The 20,379-nt window shown below is 34.6% G+C and overlaps 2 protein-coding genes and 1 long non-coding RNA gene across 3 annotated transcripts in view; 1 reads left to right on the top strand and 2 right to left on the bottom strand.

Moving 5' to 3' along the window:
• Positions 1-20,379, bottom strand: part of LOC110371698 (large ribosomal subunit protein P2) — a 148,182-nt gene that overhangs the window by 104,419 nt on the left and 23,384 nt on the right. The window lies entirely within an intron of this gene.
• LOC135118404 (uncharacterized) lies at positions 764-1,559 on the top strand. Its single transcript, XR_010277567.1, has 3 exons — positions 764-854; positions 1,190-1,247; positions 1,488-1,559. It is a non-coding gene; the product is annotated as an uncharacterized LOC135118404 (long non-coding RNA).
• Positions 1,761-18,762, bottom strand: LOC110371697 (cuticle protein 16.8). The gene is made up of 4 exons (XM_064040600.1): positions 18,610-18,762; positions 5,661-5,847; positions 3,380-3,577; positions 1,761-2,932 (listed from the first exon to the last, which is right to left on the bottom strand). The coding sequence occupies exons 2-4, from the start codon at positions 5,845-5,847 to the stop codon at positions 2,769-2,771; spliced, it is 549 nt and encodes a 182-aa protein (XP_063896670.1). The 5' UTR covers positions 18,610-18,762; the 3' UTR covers positions 1,761-2,768.

Below are 20,379 nucleotides of genomic sequence, written 5' to 3'. Positions count from 1 at the left end.
CGGCTCATCAAGAAGATTATTCATAGAAGAACTCTTATTTCCATCACAGTACACTAATATACATTTAATAGCACAAACTCACGCTTATAAATGCGGAAGATAACTTAAATGCCATAATAACAGAACTATTTGTCCCACTAATTTGAAAATTTACCATAAAATGCATCTAAAGTGTCCCACCATTGTGAGATCATTTAAACAGTAATTTGGTCACCTTGTCGTTGAAGAACATTGAAAAGCGGATTTTAGGGTCCAGTATTTAAAATCGTCAGATCTCTCGATCCCAGGTGATTCACCTCTGAAGTGAAGCACTTCTGAGTATGTTGTCCAGCTATTCCCAGTTCGCGAAAAAAGGATGCCAAATATCAAAAGTAAAAACAAAAGGACAATGGCCCAAGAATTCTAGAAATTTCAATTCGAGCAATTCCTGCAATAGTAACATTAGAAAGATATCTTATAGTAAGAAGACCAAATTATTCCATGGCGATGATTCGTCTTATAGGTTAAGTTGATCTTCAAACTACCTTGGGCATCACAAGAACACCTACCGTATAATATAATCAAAATCCTGCATTATAATACCTCTATAATCGACCCAATTTGATTCCACGCAAGAGACACGGAACCCTCTATTCGCACGTGCAACTCACTCTTGCCATTTTTGTTTTCAATAAAATAATGATATTAAATCGCTGACCGGATGAACAATTGTCTCATGCGAACGATTTTTATAGTTTTTCTATAGTATATAAGGTAAGGAGTATATGTTAGTGCATCAGATCACATTCAGGTGTTGAATCATGAAGATTTTTGGTATTATCGTGGCCATCGCGGCTATTGTGTTTGCTGCTGTGGTAAGTAGAACCTGCGCTTCATCATTATCCTCCTGAACTACTACTACTTCTTTTACACAATGTATGATGTATCCTTTTCTTAACTATCAATTTCTTTGGTCGTCCCCTTTCTCTTCTAAATGTCTAAGGAGATAAGCCAGCTGCGCAGGATTATTCAGGAGCATAATTATTGTTATAGAGTAGATGCATTTGCGCAGACACAGGTGCACTCTCTTACTTATACCTCACTCTCGTTGCTCGATGGGACAGCAATCGGGTAACAATCAGAGAGAGATCAGGTGTAGGACCCAATATAACAAGTCAAGTGGTGTCTAAAAAAACTGTATTGTTTTCAGAGCGGCCAGGGTCCGCCGGAGCCACCATCAGGCTCTCCCCCGGGACCTCCTCCTTCCAGTAAGTAAATTCTTATGGCACATCTACATACTTGCGTTTACATAGTTTGTATTAAGTACATGCATATTTGTCTCTGTTTGCGTACGCTAGGGAGCGCTCAGTAGTGGCCAAGTCAAAGACAAAAGACAGGGTGAATCTCTTTTGAAACAATTATACATATAATTAATTTTGATATCTTCTCTTTACATGGCATATACTGGGTAAATAGACTAAAGTTAATTATTCAACTTTTCTTTTCAGACATAACCAGTTAAATGCAACGAGACAATTGAAGCTCCTTTTCAATTCGGCAAAGTTGTATATACCTATTATAAATAAACTGTTACAGCATTCTTCGTATTTTTTTTCAAAACCTTTTGTAAGTGGAGATTCAAACCTTTTCAAAGTTCAGATAAGGTGCTAATATCTAGTTTCGTCTTGAGTTCTTATAGGTGAAGGTAAACTTCTATGGGTCTCGCTAAAAGGATATTTACCGACTTTCAAAAAGGAGCAAGTCTGATATAAAAACTCTGATAAGTTATTACTATTTATTATTATTTTTATAGTGAGATGTTTTCACATTAAAAAACATTACAAAAAATACAAAATTTCTTAATACATACCAATACTTAGTAGTAATAATATCAAATTGGTTTTAATATGGCAATTCGAGAGAGTATTATTAAAATACTTATATTTAATATTTTATATACAATCCTACATAATTATTCACAGTACAAGGTAACTACACAGTTCATTAGTTTTTGTTTTTAACCACAGATGGCGTATGACAAACACGACTTTTCAAAATGTTTTAAAAATTCGATTAAAACATACACTTACAGTTTACTTAAAGATATTTTAAAAGTCGATGTAAAAGTGTAAAAGTTTTAGTAAAATAAACCTACATAAATAGTTTAAAAATATGTAACAATTTTGTATTTAACTTACGTATCACGCAGTCGGTTATATTGCCAAATATGGATAGCAGGGATACTTTCATTGTACTTATAAATGTGTCACTAACAATTCTACTTGAAGTTTGCAACCAGGCAGTCTTAATATTCTGACTTTTACATGGATCATACAAACAGGTTTGGATTATCAAAATTATTTCTCTGAAGGCATCAAGAACCTCTAAAATATCTCTAGATTTTAGGCCATTAAAGCTCTATCCATCTGCTCTTCCATATTTGGTGATCAAAGTCAGCTGGTTCCATCAAAATTCAAGATCTTTATGTCGTCAAAATGCACTGTGCATTTTGTAACGGTCAGTAAAACAGCTAATTCCAGACAGATTTTGCTTATGTATTGTATGTATAATACATTTTACTTACGGGGAGCATTGCAAGAGGAATATTTTTAACCTCTAATTCTCAGTTTTATGGGAGATTTCTTTAACCTATCCGTCGATTTGCAACTAGAGACTTTTCGACATTAGGTCAAACAATCTTTAATCACAAAGCATGGATAGATAGGTTTGACGTGATCTTGTATTTTGACCCAACCAGCTGATTCAAATACAACGAGAGAAGTCCTAGTCTACTGTCCCAGCTCCTGAAGCTGCTGTTTCTCCTCTTCCTCCCTGAGGAGTGCCTCCCTCTCGGCGGCGATCCTCGCGTGCTGCTCGGCGATCACTCGGAACAGTTCGGCGTGCTTCGCGCGGGCTGCTGCCACCGCTTGCGTTTCTACTGGGGCTGATATTACTGGAATGGGGAGATGGAAATTATAGTTATGTTGGTACTAAGACAAAAGATTCATATACCTATGAGGACTTGTATTGTGACAACTATGTCACAAAATCTTTAACCTTATGCCATCACCAAATTGCCATGCAAATAATGCTGCCGTATGACAAGTTATGTATCATTTATCCTAATCATGTCATCTATGTTGACCTAACACCGTGTTAGGTCTTTCCGAATATTATGCCACACTGAACCACATTGCAAAGTCTATATAAGCAGTTGCCCGATGTTCCTACAATAAAGGGCGTCAGCAATATCCGTAAGAGTCTAACTTGTCTTGAGGAAAGGGATAGGCTTAATGATGAAGTTTACACTGGCACACTTGTAGAAGACGATAGCCCAATAGTACCGCCAGGTGAAGATACAATAGATATATTTTACTCCATACTAAACAAACACACTCACATTCAGGATGAGGATTAGCGTGTTCCTCAGCGATCTTGGCGTACAGCTGGTAGTGGCGGTCCTTGGCCTGCGCCACCGAGGCGGAGTCCCGAGGGTGCTCCGGAGGCACGTCGCTCAGGATCGGGTGGAAGCCCTGCTTGTCCGCTATGTAGTCCACTGTGCGGAGCTTCTGGGCGGGATCCACATAGGAGAATGAGCCTGGAACATAGTAGATCAGAAATAAGTACATAAGAAAAAGAAAGTAAGTTTAAAACTTACTTTCTTTTTCTCCGAAACAAATGACGGTGTCCGAAATGTATATGATCAAACCCAGGCTTGATAATAAAAAAACCAAAGGGGCATCATTTCAATATTGGTTTTAAAAACAGATTTTTAAAGTTTATAGGGTTAAGTGCGTAGTTTGAAATGGCTAAACTCAAAATTAGTGTTTTATTGGAGCAATTTTGGTTTATATTAATTTCTGTAGCCTTCTTAGTTTTGGAGGTTTTCCTGTACTTATGCCTACCCCCGAGGCATGTGTGAACATGTGACTTTAATTAGCTAATTAATTATAGAAATTAATGCGTACTTTGATGCCAAGGTAAGTGCTCAAGGTGGAAAGCATTGAAACAAATGTGGTGAAGGGCCGCTCTAAATTATAGTAGCTGTGGTATATCGATAGTGCGTGTGTGAAAAATTGCCTAACTATTTGATAGTAAATATTTGATAATATCTTCGACTTGAAGGACCACTATATTGTATAGATGAGTAATAATGTTGACTATTAGTAAAGCTAGCTAATCTAGCGTCAGTGTATACTAGTTAATTACTTCGAGCAGTATTAAAAATAGTATTAATTTAAATGTTAACTATACTGTTGTTGTTGTAACAAAGTGATGAGATCAGGTTAAAACATTTTGCACTCCAAATTGGTAGTCCAAAAACAAAACTGAGCCTACCAGCAAAAAATATACATTTACAGGAATACCTTAATACGCATTACACAATAAGAACAAGTCTAGAATCAGTAATAAAGCCATAAAAACCTAATTGGTCATCCATCTCAACTGTTCTATATTTAACTCTCAAAATACGCGCTCCGAATACTACATTAACGAAATTAGCTAATAAACAAGAATACAGTAAGTCTAGTTACGTGTTTCTTCCTTATGGGCGTTCCAAGGTATCACTTCGGTACATCTAGAGCAGGGAAATGTACGTACATTCCTTGTTAATATCGCAGTAAGTATTAGAAAGTCTAATTGTTACTTCATTTGTTGTGTTTTGTAAGCTTCTGGGGGCTGTTGTAATGTTTGAAGATAGTGATGTTACACCCTTTGCTCTCTTCCATTGAAAAGATTGACTGAAAAGTTATCCTAAGTATGTACTTTCCTCGAGGATAGATGGATATAAGTATTTTTTGACATCACGCGTCCAATCACAGATCAACTCGTGTTTTCATTAGTCTTCAAACTTTAAACTTGTTTTAAATATTTTTTTTTTTCCAACCAATTTTAAACCATTTTTTGAGTGATTCAATTTAGAGATACAATCTTCGAATATCATATAATTTGGTATATCATTTAGAACTAATTTCAAAGGAATCTTATCTGATAACGGCGAAAAAAACTGACCATGATCATCACATAATTTAACTCCTCAACCGTCCGGCTGCGATAGACTTTATGAAAATTATAGATAATTGTTTCCTTATTGTCGATAAAGCTTCACACATTGTTACGTGATGATATTCCACGGTTATTAACATTTTTGTGAAGCTAGATAATCTCTTACTCATCTCCGATTTGTCACGATCGTAAAACTCGTTTTTGTCATAATAATCGACAAAGGTCAAGCAGCAAACACTTATAATTAATGCGAGAATTTTATGCTATCAATAATAAGCATCTGAGACAAATATTATTAAATTGTAACACGAATTTGTAAGGAATTCGGCAAATAACCTTTTGTTTGAGTGATTTTTAGAGGTTAATTACGAACAGTTAATAATTCTGACACCTTCTAATAATCTGTTAATAGTCGAAAATCTCACGTAGACACAGTAGCAGACGCTGAACAACTACGTGACTATGAACACATCAATATTGACACTAGTAAAGGTACCTAAGCCAGAAACCAAAACAAAAAACAAATACAGCATAGGTATTAACAATTTCTAACAGTAGACAGACCCCGTTAAAAGAGCAGCAAGTACTGACTAACACCATCTTAAAAGTAATCCCACATCCAAAGTCACAATCCATTTTGAAACCTAATCCAAAGACCTTAAAGTTCAAATCACCTTTAACGACTCCACTGCCATCGCTGACTTCAGTGTGGCTCCGATCAGCATGGCCAGGGTACCTGCCGGCGGTGTAAGAGAACACGTAGGGCTTCGGTGGCGGCTCAGGAGTTGTGCTAGACAGCAAGTGGGACACGTCGCAGCTCACTAGAGCCAGCGTCGCCAGGAATAGCGTGGGGCACAGCATCTGGAAGATTGGAAGAAGATGTTAGAGGATTCTGAAAGTGACGTTGCTTTTGAAGACATCGAAACTGAATATAGTGTTGCTGGGCTAGTGGTGGATGAGTTTTGAAAGGACTGACACCATCATCAGTATCTGCCTCTAGATAGAGGGATTGTCCTAAACCCAGTTACATGGGCAACCACACCCTATGTTAAATGTAATAAAGCACCTAATTGACGTACCTAAGATGTTTAATGAATTTAACAAAGTAAACCACTATTTCATATTCAAATCAAAATATATGTAGTAAGGTAATTGAATTATTGATTGGTTTATTTGACGGGTCTGAAGGAGAGTGCACTAAATGTAAGAGGACAACTCAGGAGGTAATAACGAAGTTGATCAAAATTCATCAAGCTAAAGCTCTAATCTTTTAATCAAATACCTAAGAACAGAGGTGAGCAACGTAGAAGATTCCTGTGCTAGCTAGTTAGAAACCAGTTCCCCTGACCTTTGCATTGTGGCGCCGATGCACGAGAGGCGCGAAAAATTTACATTTACAACGTTGGTTGGTTGAACTTTTAGAATTAACTAGTTTGTCGGTTCGTTAACCAGTAGGTATGTGGCTGAAGATCAAGACAATAAACTTTGTAGACATAATGGCCTTAGGCAATAATCATTTGATTGGTGAGACAACACAATTTGTGATATCGTTAGTGGTCTTTTTAAATTAATTTTTTTGACTGCTAAGTAATTTGGAGATCAAATCCTTCTCGACGGATCTATGACCTTAAATATTACTAACCCTGTAAAAGATCAAATTATAAGGTTGTATTGAGAAATAGATTTGATGATAAGGGAGTATTTATAGCTTTTGCAGTTAAAAATGATGTCATTAAAGTTGTTTTTGACATTACAACTTTCACTACGGCTACGCATGTTAGAAATAGTGGCTTGTATTCTATAGAATAAAAATAGTGAACAATAGTACGTGATAAGCTTAGGGATGGAAAATTATCACAATAAAATCTTTGCTTACCAAAAATGTTACCCAGACTTACGTGAGAATGAAAGGTTAAACTGTAATTGGCAAATACTCAAGATTGTTAGATGCATACAAGGCTCGACAATTGGCAATGGGAGTTTCAGACCTCTATTACGCATACGAGCAGAAGGTCAGCCTAGCGATAAAATTCAGAATTAGGTAAGATTAGATTAGTAGCAAAATCAAGTCATCATTTTGGTAAAGCCGTGATAAAGTTAACTTCACTAAATTCGTGTTTAATATAGCAAAAATTCTAGATGCAAGCCTGTGACCCATAAATATCTTCATTGAAGTGTATACTTGGTTCATAGACTTTTTGCGGCACTGTTTTCATATCTGTCTCATCATAATTCTCCTTGATCTTGACTTACTCAGTTACTTCTCTGCTAGTCACATTATTCTCAGATCATAATATAGGAACATCGTTACCGTATCCGTGAGGTCTTTCATTGTTTTTCTATATAATGTTATTACCTACCTGCAGATTTGCGCAGTATTTCAATGGCTTTTGGTTATGGTAATTTATAGGAACTACCGTATGTAGTCATCAACTGTTTTAGAGCCTAATAAATATAATTGATTTTGTATGAGATCACCAGGTGTTTTGTCGTCGTAAATATACGCTTGTTTACTGCGATAATGTAATTGTTTAATTTCATTGTAAGTGCTTATAAATGGTTGCCTGTCATTACTGGTAATAAGGATCCTATTATTATTGTAAATGGTAGAGGTACTTACAACTTGATTATCATGATACCTAATTAAGATGGTAGTTTATTTTTATGAAGTGGAAAATATTTTTGTTATGACGATGAAGCTATATTTATTTATTTATTTATTTATTTATTTAATAAGTACAGTGACAGACTACAGGTTAAGATATACTACATGCTATAAAGTTCTTCAAAAATCCCTATTTTATAGCAGACCTGATTGATGTTCTTCAAATTAGTCTAATTACCTTTTTCATTACAGAAATCTGTGTGAAGGGTGCTGAAAACTGTTTTCATGTCATTGCAAATGTTATCAGAGTTGAAACACGATTGATAGTAGACAGCCTTCGATGGCACGCGAACGACGCAAGTGACCTTAATACGCGGATTTCCTTCATTCTTTGGCGCAAACTCAAAGAAACTCTCATCGAGTGCATTTTGTTTTTATAGGACACCTTCAATGTTATAGATGGGATGAATTTTAATAACTGCACTATCCGCATGTCAAGTTTCGAGACATTGCTGCAAATTGCAAAAACATCTTTCAGAGGTATTGATATCACTACAGGTGATAAAAGTAGTTACGATAATTAAGTTAACCTACTTAACCATTAATAGCTCAGTAATAAACTACACTACTAATTACCATTCGTGCCAAAGGACCAATTTAAATTCCTCACAATTTCTAATAACACCTAAGCCTATATGTAGCAACTTGACCATCTCATCGACAATTGGGCGCAGTATCGAGATCAGCCGCGCGGCCTTGACCGGAGCGCTCACTTTTCTCACAGTCCGCTACAAAAATAACTAGCTTGAAACATTTAACAAGTTCTTTTGAATCAACGTCTACTGGCCCATGTGGGGATGGAATTTAATCAGGTGTTGTAATGTCAGACGACGGAGCAATGTCAGTGGCAATCTATACTTTGGTTGTGTCTTTGTTTTTGATGTTGTGGTTTCCCAGACAGGTGTTTGGGGGATTCCCAGCTTCGTATATGAAGTTGATCTACAAGATCCTTAATAGTATCGTCTTAAAACCTCAATTGATCATAATTATCCATTTAAGTTTAGACTTTCTTGTTTAAGTAGGTATTATGTAAATTATATATTAGGACTTTATTTTCCACAAAACAAAAGAGAAGTAATTCTATAACAAACAACAATGAAACAGTCACAATATGTAAAATACGAGCCGGATATTGCAAAGCAAATATATGACCAATCTATCTTAATACAGACTCAGTAATAGCATGTAAATTATTATTGCATCACTTGCAATTGGTTAGGACCCTATCTACACTGATAATGTTGAACCAATACTAGTTCATTATATCACTGGAGATAAGATCGCCAATTATTATAGAAAGCAAGATACCGATGGTGTTAAAATTAGGCCCGAAGCAATCTGTGCAACACTTGAAGTTACGGAGACAATGTATTACGTTGACAATGTTATTACATGACATAAATCACAATTCGCACTGATTTGAATCCATTGCGTTATGTCCTAGTAATATCGAAAATTGGCCTAATTTGCTATGGAATCATAATTTTGACTGTCTCGTTGGCAAACCTAGTTTAGCCATGAGCATTCCTGAATTGGGCAATGTGTCTGGTTTATTCCTAATTTATGGCACACTAAACATTTGTGACGAAATATGGTAGGTATTTGGGAAAACTGTTATAAAGATAAGTATTCTATTAATCACCTAGTTTGAAAACATCACATAAAATTCCATCATCATTTGCCAAGCCTTTTCCCTCTATTGGGGCTGATGCTGTATCTCATACCTTCTCAAAAGATCACTCGGGCAGGATCCATGCCCTTAGGAAGAATAACATCCATCACATATTTGATTAACTATCTTTAAGAAGCAATGGACACAGTCCTGCATTACTAACTTACAAGTAACTCCACAGGTGGTATGAAACAATATTGTATGCTCGTGTCCGCTGTTGCGACAGTCGACCGACTTAGCTTTGCTTTGCTTTTGAATCTGATGCCGATTGGGAACTGCTGATATGGAAAATGCTTTTAAGGGACCGTTTTGGAGTAAACTTATTATGGTTTGGTATGCTTTTAGGTATTAGAATGAGATTTATTTAGAAGCCTAGCATTGCCATATTTGAAAAATAAAAATTATATTCTATTCTATTCCAGGATTCATGATAGAACAAGATTTTAGGATGCTGTATTTTGTAATTCATTATTGCCGAAGCTCGAAGTCGGAAGACGCTGGATGTAAGTTGCTACCAACCATCATATGTGAAGATCTAAATGGGAGACCTATGTTCTGCAGTGGACGTCTTACCTATTCTAAGCAATTCATAAAAAATGCAACGAAATGCACGATTGTATGACAGCTAGATCGTATGCTTAATATATATTGCAGAAATCAATTAACTTTTTTTAGTCTAGAAATCAGAAACGCATTCCACTGCAACACTTCAATCAAAAGTCTGAAACATTGCGTTGTGTAAAATTTCAGCTTTTACAAAAAAATGATTTTTCTAACAAATCCGTTCATTAATACGAATGATTACTTTAACATTTCGACAACCGTTTACCAAGTCCGACACCGATGTGGTTTTTTCAAGTGTTTTAATTGGTTGCATATCGTAACTCCGGTGTTTACGTGAATTCTGCGTGCGCGCACCAACATGTTGAGGGGGATTTAACAGCTCAATAGTTTGATTTCCTCGTTCTTTGTTTACATGTTTTTAATGGCTAATATCCGCGGTTCTGTCGGTATTCGATGGTTGTATGTCTTTGTAATTTTAATGGCTTATTAGTGCGTCTTGAAATTAGTGTAAACAATGTACCGTTTAATTATTAACAAAAGGAGTTTGTAGATTTTGCATAACTATATTTGGTGTTTTCATTCATCTTAATTGACAATATACTGAAATGTGTTCTTGGAATTTGTATACTTAAGTTAGTTTTTTAGTTGTAGTTTAGTTTTTTATAGTCAATTTATGTACTGCGAATTTTAGATTGCACAGGAAAATCCGTTTTAATTTACTGATAATGTTCTGGACAAGTTCTACCAAAACTGCTTTTTATGCTCCTTTAGACTTAACATTCCTAATTATGACGAATAATGAAGTAATATAATATTCAAATATCAATGACTAAACGCACATTTTCACCTTGCCATACAAATATTATGCAAATGAACCACATGACGAATCTTGCGCATCCTACTGTTCAATGGGCGTAGAGTACAATACATAGGTGACAGACGGACTGACAGGTGGGCGAGCCCACTTTCTATTAGTTGATAATTATTTGTTTAGATATATTTGATGACTGTACATTTAATTTGTATAGTTATTTAGTTGTTGTGTAGGCGAAATATTTTTTGTTTGGCTTGTGAAGTGGGCGTTTTCGTGGTTGAAAGCTGGTATAAGAAACGCAAGAAAAGAATAACCCTTCTTGACAGTCTTGTAAAAAGATGTAGGTACATAGTTGATGATTGAGTCCAACTAAGACTAGTTCCGTGAATTACTGTATCAACAGCTAAAATACTAAGAAGCTATGAGCCATGATTATATTTAGGTGTTCATTAAATTGAATATTAACATATAACCGGACAAACAGCTGATTATTGTAGCGTAAAAAAACATGATTTTTCTCAGAAACTTAAGCTATAAGAATGATCTCATAATTAGTAGGAAAACGAACTCTAATCGAAAGTATCAGATGTAACTTTTAGTTTCATATGTTGGCATGTTAATCTTCTGCTTACAGAATCCCTCATACCATGGGTTGTTTTACTACTATTTCGTTCGTAGGGAAAAAGCCTACAAATGGGCTATCTCACACTGAAACAAATTTTGAAATCTGCCTAGTAGATCCTGACATAAGCTCGTTCAAACAAACAATATAAACTCTTATATCAGTATATTCTACTAAGAGGCATAGGCGCACAATATAATTTACCAGCGCTACCAACTTTTGTCCCCAGCGTTTCCCATATCATAAGGTACTTCGAAAACCAAACAAAACCTAATTTTCTTAGCATGCTAATTCCGTTCCGGCTGCTAGCGGATACGTGCAGTACACTGTAGTGCACAAAAAACTGCTCACAATAGTTGCAACACGCGTATTAGATGATATCGCGGCGCTTGCCTCACTGCGTTGGGCAACGATCCGCTCCGGCGGCCAGTTTCGCGCATCATTCGATTAGGGCTGCTCAGAATGGGTGAAAAAACTAATGTAGATCATTATAAATGTAGCTTTTAATGTTATAAGTATTTGACATGTCCTTGACCTTTTATAGTTTATTTGTTTATTTACTGTGAACCTGTTATATTGACACAAATTGGCGGTGTAGCAAAGTGATTTAAATACATCTGGAATAGTCTATGGAACCAATCCGTACTTAAAAGATGCAAAAGTACATTTCACAGTTTCACAAGTTCGTCAATTTGATATTTTGAAGAAATTAGTGCCAACAAAAATGTGCACTTCTAAACTATTTCCCGAAAGATGTTTCATGATCTGAGAAGTCATGTTCTCAGTAAAATCGTGCACAATCCCACGTGTGAGTAATTATTCAACATGTGTAGTACAAGATAATGACGGCAGATAGCGCCACCTGCACGTTTATCATGAGCTGCAGCCGTGGGTGGCAGTGCAAGCGTGTGCCACGAACTGTGGGCTTGTAATTATAATGCCGATGAAGATGGTAAGGTCGTAATCACGCAGAAATATTTCATTCATGGGTTTGAGAGCGATTGTTTTCTGTTTTTTTGTCGGTCGTAATTGCTGGTTTGAGTAGGTTTTCAAGGTGGTATTCTTATCTAAATGTCAAACAGCATTTTTAGCAGCTTTTTTCTTTTGTTTTATATGAGTAAGATAGTTCTTCGTTTCTTTGTTACCACAATTAATTTTATGACACCTTACCATATACTAAGTCTTGATTGAATAGAGCTAACGCAAGAATTTTCTATTCATCAATTAGTTCAATAAATTATAATTAAATTACCAGCAATAAATCAAATTAACTTTATATCAACTTAACAAGATATTAAGACAGTTAATCAAATACTCAATGGATCCAATTAATTCAATAAATTAACTTTGTATTGACAGCCCTAGTGCAATGATAGAGTGTTCTTCGTTATGAGCGCTAGAACAAATTGCTCCGAACTCCGTCATAAAGTAATTTTATTTGATTTTACATCAATAAGTGAGCGATTCCCACGGCTATTCGTAGTTAACTATAACTATGAGTGATTATTTAACTTGCTTCATTAAGTTTTGAATATATTTTTTCGAATATTGGTGAGTCGATAATTGGGACGGCAAGTGTAAATATCGAGAGAGGTAAAAGAAAGGCAAATCAATTATTTTTCTTAAGTTTCCATAAATTAAGTATCTTGGGCAGATAATAAATAAATACCTTTATACGAAAACGAAAGAGCTAAAAAACGAATTTAATTTATAATTTTGATCGTCTACCCAGGGTATGTATACAAATATCAAAACATTTCGATCCCAAAAAGTTTTTCTTATTTTGATATTAACATACTTATTTATAAAGGTACCCAACTAATTTAATTATGTTGATGGTTTTGAGTCGTGTCACAAACAACAAAACAAACAAGGTAAATATTAGTCCCAAACATAAATATGACCTTTACCTGTATCAAATCTTCAAAATAACATTATTTTTATGATTCAAAATATTTAAGGTGACATTTGATTCTTCTTAATGACCTCAGAAAATATTTTCGGTCACATAATATTTTTGTTCCCTTAGTCCGCGATCAATTTTGGGATTTTGTTGTTGATTTACCTACTTAATCTATTTACATTTAATTTAAAATTCATAATCTAACTTAAGCCCATTTATTTGTTTTGAAAGGTTTGTAAACAATATTTTTGATTGCTGGTAAAGGCTGAAATTATAACCATATCACATATACGGTAAATGTAGCAGGCTTATATTTGGTTAAGTACATAAAACGTAATAAGTTAGTTTAGCAGCTACATCCAAGAACTTATCGGAAATCATGATCAGCTGATGCGTGATGAAGTCATATTTCTAAGATATTTAGCTTCGATAAGATCTATACTATAATAAGTGTAAATAGAAGAAAACTAATATCACGCAGACGGAACAGGTTGTTCGTGCAATATTTCTGCATAAATTACTTGCAGTTGGCAAACTGTTACTATCTGGTCCTTCAATCATAGGCTACGAAGATACTAGAATAAGTGTATAGAGCTAACAACAGTTTAGACAAGGCAAGATTTATTTATGATTGACATAAGGTGTAAAGTTTTTATTCTTTCAGAATTTGCAAAAATTAACGAACATTATACAACTCAATCATTCAGGTATGAATAATTATATTTATTAGCTTATATACCTACCAACGATGGGCTAGCTTAAAGACCACGTTCACCGACGATATAAACCAACGTTATTTTCTAAAACAAGTGCATATTATGAATTTTCAAGTTTAATTTTCAAATTAAGTAGTTGTTTTTCGGTTAAAATGGTCCTTAGAAGTTCAATATCATACTTTAAGTTGTTGATTGGTGTTAGAACATTAGCTACTTAGATTTATAATAGAATTATACATCATGACGTGTTTACGTTTATAAGCTATCTTTTATTTTGCTTCCGTAAATTAAAATTCTGTATCATTACAAGAAGATGACTCATAAGCTGATGATTTATTTTATTTTGTTGAAGTTGTTAACAGATTCATAAATAATTAACTGCTAATAAAATGTATAACTAACGACGATGTTTATGTTTATGTAGTCATCGGGGATTTTTAATGTGCAACTTAAGTACTATTGTAACAAAGAATATTGCCAATTCTAAATACTGAATTCTGCCTGAATAATTAGATAGCCAGTAAGTGCAAGATGCATTTAATAAAATTGAGAGCCGAAAATGCTCTTTAATCCATAGTTATCTCTCTTAATTTAAGAATAGTAACTGCTGAACCTATCTTTGACTATCTTCGGGGTGACTAAAGCATGTAAGGGATGTATGGACTCGGAAATTAGCTGCGAGCCGCCATTAACTTTGGAGACACCTATTCAAGAGACTGCTACCGTGCCTCACGGTCAAAAATGTCACTACTAGAATACACATGTATCTAAATAAATTTAGCAAATAATAGTGGACGCAACATGTGCTAAGATAGACCCGCGTTCGTGTCGTAAGCGACCGGATACCGGGGCGGTTTACGTAAACGGTTCACTTGCCGACTGACCTTCGCTAATGAACGATATTTGCGTCTTATTATAAGACTTCATTGATTTTGTGTTCATTTTGTCTTTCAGGATTGATACTTGTAAATATGAGAAAAAGACAAACTGCTTTGTTAAATCCATGTTCATGGCAAAAATTCTAAATTTTAATAATATTCTAGAAAATATTAGACACAATTAATCTACACTAATATAATAAAGAGGAAACATAATGATTATATGATGGTTATAGGGATTGTAAGGAAGCTACACGACATGGACTATGTTATATCCGGGAAGAAGTTTCCCCGGGACGCGGGTGAAACCGTATAGACCAGTTTCTACAAAACTGGGGTAAAGTCAAAGTCTGGTTTAAGTAGGCCCATGATAAGCAGCACACAGAATTTTTCACATCAAAGTTTTCCCGATAAGCCCTAATAAATTAGCAACTAAAGCCTCCGTCTATTCAAATCTGTTTTGGGACCTTAGTTTAAGCACGTTTAAGTCTTTTGTATAAGTATAAACTCAAATATTAAATGCCCTTTTAAGGATCAATGGATTACGTTTATTTATTACGTGTGTTCAAAATGGCTATCAATTTATTTCGTTGAAGTTAAAATTTAAATCCAACATGGCAAACCTAAAATGTGAATTTAACCTTTACCAAAGGGTTTAAATTTAAATCTACAATACGAATTGCAGTAAGTGATTCTCTATTTACATTTATTATTGTTCAAGATCTTATTTCCAAAAATAATAAATTGTGAAATTTTAATGAAAATGAAATCTTTATTTGTAAACATAGGTTTAAAAAGGTGGTTCAAAAGGTGGGTAAATAAGAAAAATATTTTGAAAATAAAAGGACAACCAATATCTTCTATCGAATCGCATACCTATATTAAAGCAATTTAGCAGGACTGTTTAACTACCCATATCCCTGACTAACATAGGTTGACAGTGCCAAAAGGAACAATCTTCAAATGAACATAGAGTTTTTAAAAGACCAAGTTTTTTCAGCCGAAAAACAATAATAAAGCAATCTAAATAATCCACGTCAAAAATAAATCACCACAAATAATTAAAAACGGATATTTACCTAATCAAGTGCGTTTAGTTATTGCTGTGTATAACTTAATTAGCAGCTACATAATTGCTTAGTTATTAACTTAATGCTCATTCACTGTGAATTATTCTTTGATAGCTTTCTTTCAAATTATTAGAGCGGAGTTAGAAAAGTATTTTATATTTCAATATAGTCTTTTTAATGTAGACAATGCAGTGTGTATTTTATATTGGATTGTCAAATGTACAATTCAAAGAAAATCTGCCTAGTCTTTTCATTACTATGTTGGGGTCGGCTGCTGCCAGTCTATTACGGTTGCAGCTGATTACCAGTGTTTTACATGAATCGACTGCCTATCAGACCTCCTTAACATAGTTACCATGGCAACCTGATAAGACTGGTTGTCAGACTGTTTAATCTAGTCAATATTCTTTGCTCAAACCCTGTTTCAAATCTGGTTGTATTCACTGGTGAGAGCAATTATAAATGCAGCCGTCTGAATACTGAATTCTAAGATGAAATGGAGTGGCGCACTCTTGCGCAACTCATAGAAGTAGTCTCAGGAAAAGGGTTAGTTATGCCAATTTGTAAATTGTAAATAACTTGACAACATTTTATATGAGATTGGTTTAAACCTGGTGCAGATAAAATTATCCTTAAAAATGTTTGATTAGCTTTTACGTCGGCTGTAGGTCTTTACGTATATGCATGCACGTGCATACCTAAACATAATATGTTTCAAGAATAAAAAAACTCCATGATTTTTTAACATATACTATGTCTCTAGTAGGTACTACACATGTTCTAACCGAATATAAAATACGACCTTCAATTTTACAAAAAAAAATCACTTTCAAAGTTACGCGTACAAAAGGAGCAATAAGTTATGAAAGAAAAAGTGCTAACAGCTGACCACGTGACAGTGATAGTGACCGCAAGTTTATTAGACATACGCACATACATACATACAGACAGACAGATAATATACAGACATACAATCCTTGAAATTGTAAGTAAATGTGTATAAGGCCGTATAAATGTGTGACATTCGGCCCATGTGTGAACTGCATTCGAATAATTTTACCGATTCGATTTAAGTAATTCAAATGTAATCGATATTTTATTTGATTGATTTTAATTGAGTTTGAGTTTTTAATTGTTATTGGAAGTTTTTCATAATTAAGTTTAACTGGGTGATTCTTTTACGTTTTTTAGAATAATTTTAACGTAGGTTCCGGCTGTCATTTGAAGTTCTTGGGCAGACGGTACGGGTAGTCGGAAGCCAGTCAGTCTGACAACCAGTTATCAAAGAGTATTGGGTTTTCCGGGTAACTGGGGATATCAAACTTCTTGTAAAACACTGGTACTCAGCTGCAGCTTGCTAGTCTACTAGCCGACTCCAACATATGTAGTTGGGAAAAGGCTATGATGATGAATTTCACTGGTTAATTATGTTGTTACTTATTTGGAGTAATTAAAATATTTACTTATATAATTCGAAATGTTCTATTACGTTGTATAGGCATTTAAATGTAGGCCGATGCAGTTAGAAAGTGCAAGTCAGCGTAATTAATATAAATAGGTATGAAACCTATTATGTATGGTTTTTGGTTTAAAGAAGAGGAACTTCATTATAAGATCTTAAATAAAATATATTATATACAGACAATTACATATATTAGTACCGTACATACCTACTAATATATTTATGTACCTATTTAATTATGTATTGATGTATGATATAAAAACTTGATTTGTTTGAAAGTGCTAATAATGACGAAGTACTAGCCTGAGTTGAGAAATTATTTCAGCGTTAGATAGCTCATAAGCTAAAAAATTTGGCTTCTTATAATTAGGATGTTTAAAGTAAGTAGTTCCTATGGGACGTGGAAAACACCGCTGGCAGAAGTTAGTTATACAAATAACTTGTTTAAGGAAGAAATATAACAGCATAATCCCTAGTCTTTTAATGAAATATCATGTATTTACAAACGATTGCTAAGTGGGCAACTAATCAATTTGACATTTATCAAATTGCACCGCTCAGTACAGTCGCGTACAAAACGTTAATTGAACATTTGTTGCAATACCGACCATGTTACTCGTTTTATGTAATAAAGCTTTGTTGCATATGATTGTACAAAAAATATAAATACAAGAGAACTTAAAGTGAAATAATTTATAATCTTATTCACCCGTTAACAAGCAAGAAATATTTAGCTTTAATACAAACCTAAAATATAAAAATTTGTTTAACTAGTGGATATCGTTGGAAAAATATTATTATTTTAGTATCACTGATTTGGTGGTAAAACCGCTTTATTTATTCGAACTGGTTATTTGAAAAATAAAAATGTCACATCAAAAATGTTAATTAGGACGAATAATAAAAGATTCTAGCTTCTCTGCCTTGTAATTTAATACTCAAACGAGTTATTAAGAGTCAAAGGCGTAGCAACAAAGTATAATTTAAATATTTTTATCTTTAATAAGACACTTATTAACGCTTTCTATCATAAAAAATAAATTAAAGCAACCAAATTATGCAAACACAACCTATTTGACATTTGACACATGTCAAATCACTACCAACATTTCGAAAACGTAACAAACACAAGTTTTGAATTTCGAACGACACAAAACAGTAAAAAAAAACAATAAAATCTCAAACAACAACTCAAGAATTTAAAAATAATATTTAAAAATCGAACTGAGTAATAAAAAACAAAACAAAATCGCTCACTTTTTTAAATTTCCGTGACCGCAACCACACAGGTCCGCTCGCTTGAATGCACGAAACTGACTGACTGAACGGTTTGCGCCATTCACTTAGAACGAAACAGCACTGATTCGAGAACTTTGTCGACACAAAGCTGGGCTTCGTGGCTGTGCTGAAGGAATGTAGGCTTTAATAGAAGGCCTTAGAGTGGCTTGCACGTTGAAGCTCACGTTGGATGTAACTATTGGTCTGAAACTCATTAATATGTCGTTTTATAAAGATGCGCTGTTTGATGAGACATTGTGTATAAACAGCTTTTCTAAATCCATTATTTTACATTGTCGGTTACATAGAATTCTTAAAACAATGCGATAAAAACGAGATCAGTTCTTCTGCATGTTTTCTTCTTCTTCCTACCCTGTTTCCGATTTAAGTATTTGGAGTAGGCGCAATAGATTTTCCATTCTTCTTCACATCACAGTCTTACTCACATTCACTTTCTTCTTAGTCATATAAATATGTTACAGGGTGTACTCCAAATTATTTTTAACTTAGATCTTCCTTTCCACCCAAATTCATACTTTTGGTACACTCAATGCATGTGCTGAACTGCTTTTTAAAGTCACTCAAAGTAATTCTAATCACAAGCAACATGACATACAAGTGACTTCTCCACCACTAGTAGTCGCCCATACGTCACTATGACGTATGCAACCTGACGACCTTGCCACCGGCCACGTTCCCGCTCCACAACATTATGTGATGCTCGTTGCATCATCAGCTCACTGATTACCAAGTGACTTTGGAAGCATCTGCCAAACTTCCTGTAGTGCAGCCGAAAGTTCAGGGTTTTGGAAGCGGTTGAGAATAAAAAGATTTGTGCGTTAGTGAGATTTTGATTGTTAGGAATTTAGAAATGAAGGTTGTTGTTAAGGCTTTTGGGCTGAATTAAAAACGATGAGGAACTTTGATAATGGTAATTACTTTCTGATTGATTCCCATAATAAAGCTGTAGGTTGCCCATGACTTCTTTTTGTTTATAAGTAATTCCTAATCCCTGGTCTTTGGATTCAGGTGTGACAATAGCTTGTTGCCAGACATAATCTTGAGTCTCTATTGGTTATCTTTATTCGTAAGAGTTAGGTACTTGTAGATTTAGTGGCAGGAACGGCATAAATATTTATTAGCGTTCTATAGCTAGGGTTTCTGTGGATGAAGACTCTAAAACAAACATTATATTCGTTGAAGGAATTAGAAGGTAAACATAACAAAGTTTTTTTGGCAATACGTGTCAATCTTACTAATCTTAATATTAAATTTTAAACTGACAACCAATCACTCCACGAGGTATCGGCGTATCGGGTTACCCGGGACACTGGATTGACGAGGACAAATAGGCAGTCACTCAATGGAAAATACTGAAACTCAGATGCAATCGATTACACTGGTAACCGACAACCACATAGTCGAGAAAAAGCTATGCAGAAAGTAAAATGCAAACGACCTTACTAATTCTAAGTTAGACTTGCATTAAAAAAAATGCGACCTCTATTGGTAAACAAGCACAACACAGCACTGAGTTCAACAAGAAATAATGAAGGCTTTTCTATGTAGTTTGTAGTAGGTATGCATTTAGGCTTGCAATAAGTTCCAGTTTATAACGCGAGATGGCGCTAAACATTGATTTTGAACCAGCTTGTCTACTCGACTGTACTACGGAATTAAGTACCTATTATTGCATTTTTTTCAGTTTTGCTTTTAAGAATCTTTTTAATGAAGTATTTATGTAAATAG

This window comes from Helicoverpa armigera, chromosome 22 (genome assembly GCF_030705265.1).
Source record: "Helicoverpa armigera isolate CAAS_96S chromosome 22, ASM3070526v1, whole genome shotgun sequence".
NCBI classification, from domain to species: Eukaryota; Metazoa; Arthropoda; class Insecta; order Lepidoptera; family Noctuidae; genus Helicoverpa; species Helicoverpa armigera.
This window is presented reverse-complemented; position numbering and strand designations above follow the sequence as displayed.

Bases quoted from the DNA above. Each gene is read 5' to 3' on its own strand.
- LOC110371697 (XM_064040600.1), bottom strand. From the start codon at position 5,847: ATGCTGTGCCCCACGCTATTCCTGGCGACGCTGGCTCTAGTGAGCTGC. The intron at 3,578-5,660 runs GTGATTTGAACT...ACTATGTTCCAG, and splicing joins TGGCAGTGGAGTCGTTAAAG to GCTCATTCTCCTATGTGGAT. The intron at 2,933-3,379 runs GTGAGTGTGTTT...TCCCCATTCCAG, and splicing joins CGCTAATCCTCATCCTGAAT to TAATATCAGCCCCAGTAGAA.